The sequence below is a fragment of the Bufo bufo genome, chromosome 3 (genome assembly GCF_905171765.1).
Source record: "Bufo bufo chromosome 3, aBufBuf1.1, whole genome shotgun sequence".
Classification (NCBI taxonomy): domain Eukaryota; kingdom Metazoa; phylum Chordata; class Amphibia; order Anura; family Bufonidae; genus Bufo; species Bufo bufo.
The window spans coordinates 179469796-179478619 of NC_053391.1; the positions used below are offsets into that span (position 1 = coordinate 179469796).

Consider the following 8824-nt stretch of genomic DNA (forward strand, 5'->3'; position numbering starts at 1 on the left):
GCTGAAAAAACATAGTTTTATCTATATGCAAATGAGGGCTCGCAAGTGCCCAGGGGCGGGGTTCTTGTTGTAGGTGCCCAGGCTGCTCTGCCTTCTTTTTTTATAATACCCCTCCCCAGCCTCTTGCTGGTCCCGCCCTATAAGGCTGTTTCATCATCCCAAGTACCGGCCGAGATCCGGCGTGTGCGCAGTTCATCGCCGGCCCGCGCATGCGCACTGCAATGTGGATATACTTACCTTTCTCTTGCTCGGCTTGCCTCCAGTCTCCCTGCTTGCTTCCGGTCCGCCAGCGCATGCGCACAACATGAAGCGATGCCGCTCTCCACAATGGGCATCGTAGTGCGCATGCGCGGGCCGGCGGTGAACTGCGCACACGCCGGATCTCGGCCGGTACTTGGGATGATGAAACAGCCTTATAGGGCGGGACCAGCAAGAGGCTGGGGAGGGGTATTATAAAAAAAGAAGGCAGTGCAGCCTGGGCACCTACAACAAGAACCCCACCCTGGGCACTTGCGAGCCCTCATTTGCATATAGATAAAACTATATTTTTTCAGCTGGTGAAAGTCAGAAGAATACAACAAAGGTACCATTGGAATCTTGTGTAGTTGTGCTAGAGCGCCATGTAAGCAGTTTATATTGTCAAATTTTGGTGACAGACTCCCTTTAATGCCAATGTCAGTCATTACAGCCGGAGCGCAGCTTCAGTCAGTGCTTGGCTCACGCGATGATCCTGAGCACCGTGTACCCGTGCCTGGATTAATGGTTCGTGCAGCAGGGACTCCCGAAGTGAAAAATGCACTTAACGCAGCTGATTTTTGCGACAGCTATATTTAAAAATGGTATATAAATTCTAAATCCACAATAAAAAATATGACATTATTGGGGGAGTTTTTACAATTTTAATGTGACTGTTAGGGGATTAATGGAAGAAACAAGGACTGCGACATTCATCTTAAAAACTTTTCTTATGCCACCTTTAAAACGTATACATCATTAACATTGGTATCTTTACAGTTCCTCCAGACTCAATACCAATATTATGATTAAAGGGGCTTTCCAGGAGTAAAACCCAAACGATCAGAAGAGGCCGCAGCGCTCCTGTAACAGCTGCGGCGTCCTCACAGCAAATCCAAGCACAGCACCATAGAATAAATAGTGGCTGTGCTTGGTATTGCAGTCTAGGCCCATTCACTTAAATGGCCTGAGCTGCAGCTTAAATAGGCCATGTGACCAATGAACGTGAGATCACTGGTCTGGGTAGATGCCACATAGCTCACCGCAGCACCAAGGTCTCTTCTAACAGCTTATCAGCAGGGGATGCTGGGAGTCAGAACCTATTATTGATGACCTATCCTGAGTAAAGATCATCAGTAGTGAACTCCCGGAAATCTTTGCGAGTCCAGAGGGATTCAAACAGGAGTGGACTGGCCATAGACCCTACAGGGAAATTTCCCAGTGGGCTGGAGCCTAAGGGGTCACCCAAGGCCTGCTCATGGCCACCAGTCATTATTAGGTTCGGCTAAGGAAGTATTTTGTGCTGCACAGTGGTATTTGGTTTAGCTGAGGCAGTATTTTGTGCTGCACAGAGGTATTTGGTCCTGATGAGGCAGTATTTTGTGCTGCACTGTGGTATTAGGTTCGGCTAAGGCAGGATTTTGTGCTGTACTGTGGTATTTGGTTCTGATGAGGCAATATTTTGTGCTGCACTCTGTTATTAGGTTCGGCTGAGACAGTATTTTGTGCTGCACAGTGGTATTTGCTCCTGCTGAGACAGTATTTTGTGCTGCACAGTGGTATTTGCTCCTGCTGAGGCAGTATTTTGTGCTGCACAGTGGTATTTGCTCCTGCTGAGGCAGTATTTTGTGCTGCACAGTGGTATTTGCTCCTGCTGAGGCAGTATTTTGTGCTGCACAGTGGTATTTGCTCCTGCTGAGGCAGTATTTTGTGCTGCACAGTGGTATTTGCTCCTGCTGAGACAGTATTTTGTGCTGCACAGTGGTATTTGCTCCTGCTGAGGCAGTATTTTGTGCTGCACAGTGGTATTTGCTCCTGCTGAGGCAGTATTTTGTGCTGCACAGTGGTATTTGCTCCTGCTGAGACAGTATTTTGTGCTGCACAGTGGTATTTGCTCCTGCTGAGGCAGTATTTTGTGCTGCACAGTGGTATTTGCTCCTGCTGAGGCAGTATTTTGTGCTGCACAGTGGTATTTGCTCCTGCTGAGGCAGTATTTTGTGCTGTACTGTGGAATTTGGTTCTGCTGAGGCAGTATTTTGTGCTGCACTGTGGCATTAGGTTTTGCTGAGGCAGTATTTGGTGCTGTACTGTGGAATTTGGTTCTGCTGGGCCAGTATTTTGGTCTCGTCTACTTCTGTTGTCCCACCTTCTGTCAGTTTGGACCCACCTACAATATGCGGCCACTTTTAGTTTTTTTCCAGGGCCGCTTTAAGTTCCCAGTCAATCTCTGGATTCAAAATGCGTCAGGTTTCTGATGTATGCGTTTCTACAGATGGCATAGTTAAAATCTCCAGTATTAAAGAGGAGTGTGGCAGTGCTGGAATCCTCATTTCTTCCATGGTTCCTTGATGTTTCACCATCTTCCTGAAACAAGTGACTAACCAACCTGATGGTAAAGCAATTCTCAGGACAGGTCATCAGTACCGGATCGTTGTGGGTCTGACACCACTTTGCTTCTTCGGGCTGGCCCGGTCTGACAACTGTACTATATACACAGCCTTTTGCATCCTTCCATACACTGTAAGTTTCCGGCACAGGGCCCAAAACAGCTGATCAGTGGGGCTCTGGGTTCTCGAACCCCCACCTGTCTGATATTAATGACTTTCCTGAGGACAGGCCATCAACATCTGTAGCCCAGAGAACCCCTTAAATGTAAGTGGAGTAGTTGGAGCTGATCATTTGGATTTATTCACATTTACTGTTAGGGGTTAATTTCTTTCTCCTGCGCCATCTGACATTGGCATGACTGAACGCATGGCACACTTTAGGATATACAGTTGCCAAGACCACCATTAAACGCCCAGAGAGTTTTCTGCACCTCAGTAATAACAAGCATACGGAAACTATGGCATCACCATACCGATTGTCACATGACGGAGCCACTTGTGTATGTGACGTCATCACAGCCCTTTGGTGGGGGCACCACTGTACTAACAGCAGAGGGCATATCTTTCAACCATCCCGGACTTTGGTGGCTGTCTCGTGGTACCAGAACGCTTGAGGTTTGTCCCGCACTCAGCTGACTGTAATGGTGAAGCAGGGGGCTGACCAATCTCCGCTTCACCATTCAACTCAGCTGCCAGCACAATATCTGTCATACCTCACGCTGCTGGTCTCTGTAGGAGGAGAGGGGCAGGCCGGGAATCAGCCTGTGCTCCTCCTACACAGCAGCACCATGTGTGACAGTATCCTCCTGGGGAGCGCCGGCATCTGAGCTGTGATCATCGGAGGAACCAGGTGAGTACTGACTACTTTTTTTTACTTCCTGTGAATGGGACAAAAATCTGGGCATAACTATCATGAGGGGCACATATCTGGACATAACTACTGTGAGGGTGGCGCATATCTGGGCATAACTTCTGTGAAAGGGCACAAATCTGGACATAACTACTGTGAGGGTGGGACCTATCTGGGCATAACTACTGTGAGTAGGTAACATATCTGGGCATAACTGCTGTGAGTAGGTAACATATCTGGGCATAACTGCTGTGAGTAGGTAACATATCTGGGCATAACTGCTGTGAGTAGGTAACATATCTGGGCATAACTGCTGTGAGTAGGTAACATATCTGGGCATAACTGCAGTGAGTAGGTAACATATCTGGGCATAACTTCTGTGAGAGGGCACATATCTGGGCATAACTATTGTGATGGGGCACTAATATGTCCATAACTACTGTAAGGGGGCAAAAATCTGGGCATAAATGCTGTGAGGGGGCAAATATCTGGGCATAAATGCTGTGAAGGAAGTTCATATCTGGGCATAACTACTGTGAGGGGGCACATATCTGGGCATTACTGTGAGGGGGCACATATCTGGGCATAACTACTGTAAAGGGAGTACATATCTGGGCATAACTATTCTGATGGGGCACATATCTGAGCATAACTATAGTGAGGGGGCACATATCTAGGCATAACTACTGTGAATAGAGCACATATCCAGGCACACTACTGTGGGCAAATATCTAGCTATAACTACTGTGAAGGGGAGGACATATGGGCATGACTACTTTAAAGGGGGCACAGTGTGGGCATTACTACTGTGTGCATGCACAAAGGGGGAATTATTACTATGTGGGGGCATTAAGGGGACTGGGGTGTATAGTTATGTGTGGCCCCAACACTATACTCACCCCACATATGGGCCCTCTGCATACCAAAGAGGGACACGTATAGGTCTTTATGTGAAAGATCCATATTTTGCATATTTATTCACTTCAATGGTTTTCTTTCACACTAGCGCACAAATTATCTGAATATAGAAATTTCTAAAACCCAGATGACATTGAATAAAGAAATATTACACAAGGCTCTAATATCCAGAGAGGAACTAACTCGATATTGTAGATGTATTAATGCAAATCTATAGATCAAAGAGGGACACAATAGGGATTGTCCCTCCACCTGGAAGGGTCGTGTATAGAACCCACTCACACTGGACCAGCAGTATATATTACCATACAGCTATGTGCAGCACAGACAATGTGACAGGACGCAGAGTCTGAAGGCCGCGATCCCACAAGAAGCCCAAGCCCTGCCACAGCGCACAGGGTTAATGGCGTGCCCTGTGGAGGGAGCTCGGGAGCGCGCACGCTGTACTTACGCATTGGGAGCTGCTGCCGAACCAAGTGCAGTTGTCCGCCATATCGCATCCCCCGCTGCGTCATACAGCGCGCCACCGGCACACGTTACCGACTCTGGTTCTGTTTCACGTTGCTAACGTTCACCGTCAGACGCGCGAGGATCAGCTGAAGAACTGGCGGTGCGCATGCGCGTGTTGTGTACCCTCAGCCCATGTGGCCGGATCTGTGACGAGCGCTTGTGTTGCATTCAGCTCCTAGGCCCATTACATATAGCTGCAGGCGTGAGCGAGCGGGACACGACAAGTTAACCCTTGCAGGGCACAGCCCGTTTTAATGGTTCTTACCTCCCCACCTTCTAAGAGCCATGACTAAATTACTTTTCTGGTCACGTAGCGGTATGAGGGCTTGATATTTGTGAGACAAGTTGTATTTTTAAAGGGGTTATCCGACCCCTGAAATGCCCTCTCTAATACCTTGGTCGCTCACACACAATGTACTTACCTCGCTCCCTGCTGTGACTTGGGTGTTGGGGAGCGAGGTAAGTACAACCTCTAATGGTAGTACGGCACAGCTGCCGCTGTATCTCCCTGTCGCGTGGATGAAAAATTTGGGGGAGGGGGGTTGTGGTCAGCCAATGGCAGACGGGGACGAGCGTCCATGGCATCACCTGCGATGCTAGGGAGACTCGTTCCCATCACCACCTGCCATTGGCTGCCAAAACCCCACCCCGATACCAGATGTTTTCATCTGCGCGACAGGGAGATGCGACGTGGGTGAGGGGAAGCGAGGTAAGGGCTCTTTCACACTTGCGTTGTTTTGTTCCGGCATAGAGTTCCGTCGTCGGGGCTCTATGCCGGAAGAATCCTGATCAGGATTATCCCCATGCATTCTGAATGGAGAGAAATCCGTTCAGGATGCATCAGGATGTCTTCAGTTCAGGACCGGAACATTTTTTGGCCGGGGAAAATACCGCAGCATGCTGCGCTTTTTGCGCCGGTCAAAAATCCTGAACACTTGCCGCGAGGCCGGATCCGGAATTAATGCCCATTGAAAGGCATTAATCCGGATCCGGCCTTAAGCTAAACGTCGTACTTCCGTTCTGCGGCCCCGCAAAAATGATAGAACATGTCCTATTCTTGTCCATTTTTGGTGATCCAGAACAGGCATTTCTATCATAGGGAACTATGTTCCAATCTGCAAAATGCGGAACACACAGCCAGTATCCGTGTTTTGCGGTCTGCAAAAACAGATATGGTCGTGTGAATGGACCCTTAGTATGATTACAGCGAAGCAAAATTTACTTAGTTTTTATGTTTTACTATTTTCTTTAAATAAAACCTTTGGTAAAACATTTTTTATTTGCATCGCCATATTCTGATAACTTTTTTTGTATATTTCAACCTACAGAGTTGTGTAAGCAGTTGTTTTTTTCATTGTTCTTACCAGTACCATTTCTTGGCACATACAACTTCTCACTTTTTACAAATTTGAGTTTTTTTAGGTGACCAAAAATTGCAACTCGGCCATCGTTTTTTTTTTTTTTTTTGTTTTTTCTGTTTCAATGTAGCAAATGTTTTACTTAGTTTTTACAAATTTTGAATCTAGATTCAAATTAACAAATCTACGGCCTCTTTCACACTTGCGTTGTTGGGATCCGGCGTGCACTTCCGTTGCCGGAGGTGCCCGCCGGATCCGGAAAAACGCAAGTGTACTGAAAGCATTTGAAGACGGAGCCGTCTTCAAAATGCTTTCAGTGTTAATATGGCAGCCAGGACGCTATTAAAGTCCTGGTTGCCATAGTAGGAGCGGGGGAGCAGTATACTTACAGTCCGTGCGGCTCCCGGGGCGCTCCAGAATGACGTCAGAGCGCCCCATGCGCATGGATGACGTGATCCATGCGCTTGGGGCGCCCTGACGTCACTCTGGAGCGCCCGGGGAGCCGCACGGACGGTAAGTATACTGCTCCCCGCTACACTTTACCATGGCTGCCAGGACTTTAGCGTCCCGGCAGCCATGGTAACCACTCTGAAAAAGCTAAATGTCGGGTCCGGCAATGCGCCGAAACGACGTTTAGCTTAAGGCCGGATCCGGATCAATGCCTTTCAATGGGCATTAATTCCGGATCCGGCCTTGCGGCAAGTCTTCAGGATTTTTGGCCGGCCAAAAAACGTTCCGTTCCGGAACTGAAGACATCCTGATGCATCCTGAACGGATTTCTCTCCATTCAGAATGCATTAGAATAAAACTGATCAGGATTCTTCCGGCATAGAGCCCCGACGACGGAACTCTATGCCGGAAGAAAAGAACGCAGGTGTGAAAGAGCCCTAAGACTGTAGCACTACTGGAAGGGAGTGCTGTGGATTATCTTTTCTACTATATGCAATTTTAACTCACAATTGGAACTCGCCTTATCACATACTCTCAGGAACTATAAGGCCCCTTTCACACGGGCGAGTATTCCGCGCGGGTGCAATGCGTGAAGTGAACGCATTGCATTCGCACTGAATCCAGACCTATTCATTTCTATGGGGCTGTGCACATGAGCTGTGATTTTCACGCATCACTTGTGCGTTGCGTGAAAATCGCAGCATGCTCTATATTCTGCGTTTTTCACGCAACGCAGGCCTCATAAAAGTGAATGGGGTCGCGTGAAAATCGCAAGCAAGTGCGGATGCGGTGCGATTTTCACGCACGGTTGCTAGGTGACGATCGGGCTGGGGACCTGATCTGTATTATTTTCCCTTATAACATGGTTATAAGGAAAAATAATAGCATTCTGAATACAGAATGCAAAGTAAAATAGTGATGGAGGGGTTAAAAAAAAAAAATATTAACTTACCGAGTACACTTGATCGCGTAGTTGCGGATCTCTGTCTCCTTCTGTAATGTTGAGCTGCCGGCTAAGGACCTGTGGTGACGTCACATCACATGGTCCCTCACCATGGTGATGAACCATGTGATTGGACCATGTGATGAGCACAGTGACGTCACCACAGGTCTTTTGCCAGGTCCTGAAGATAGAACAGAGACCGGCAGCTATGGAGCAGGTAAGTTAACTTTTATTTTTTTAACCCCTCCATCCCTAATTTACTTTGCATTCTGTATTAAGAATGCTATTATTTTCCCTTGTAACCATGTTATAAGGGAAAATAATAAAATCTACACAACACCAAACCTGAACTTCAGTGATGAAGTCCGAGTTTGGGTCTGGGTACCAAACATGGCGATTTTTCTCACGCGCGTGCAAAACGCATTAAAACGCTTTGCACTCGCGCGGAAAATCGTGCATTTTACCGCAACGCACCCGCATCTTATCAGGCCCTCACACGCCACGCTCGTGTGAAAGAGGCCTAACTGAGATGTAGGAAAGAGCATAGATTCTACAAAACATGTAAAATATAAGAAAAAAAAATGGATCGCACATCCTCAATACTATGCTTTTATCTAATAACTGCTTCTTAGCATAATTTACATTTCTTCTCAGCGCAATTTATCGTATACCTACCCCTATGCTGCATGCTATACATGAGGCATTAGTATACAATTTGATCGAGTGCCCAAACTGCAAACCAAAACCCACTTATTGATTGTAAAATGCCAACACAGCAATTTGACCTCATAGCGTGCCCTGTGCTGAGGAATGGCAGGAAGAGTCTAAGGCATATTGGTACACCATAGACTTTTTCCAGGGTGCGGGTGCCCACAGAGAGGGTTCACCACCACTGCCATAGATTATCATTACAAAAAATGTTGCGCAACAAATATTTGCGAAGCCCTAACCGGAATGACTGAGTAATGTTAGGGCCCTTTCACACTTGCGTTCTTTTCTTCCGGCATAGAGTTCCGTCGTCGGGGCTCTATGCCAGAAGAATCCTGATCAGTTTTATCCTAATGCATTCTGAATGGAGAGAAATCCGTTCAGGATGCATCAGGATGTCTTCAGTTCCGGAACGGAACGTTTTTTGGCCGGCCAAAAATCCTGAAGACTTGCCGCAAGGCCGGAT

The 8824-nt window shown here is 47.3% G+C and overlaps 1 protein-coding gene across 2 annotated transcripts in view; it reads right to left on the minus strand.

The window, feature by feature from the left end:
• Positions 1-5075, minus strand: part of LOC120994900 (G-protein coupled receptor 1-like) — a 653505-nt gene extending 648430 nt beyond the window's left edge. For both annotated transcript variants that reach the window (XM_040423783.1, XM_040423782.1), the window contains exon 1: positions 4841-5075. In XM_040423783.1, the coding sequence (XP_040279717.1) occupies positions 4841-4904 (64 nt within the window). In that variant the 5' untranslated portion in view covers positions 4905-5075. The remainder of the gene's footprint in view (positions 1-4840) is intronic.
• Positions 5076-8824: the final 3749 nt, after the last annotated feature.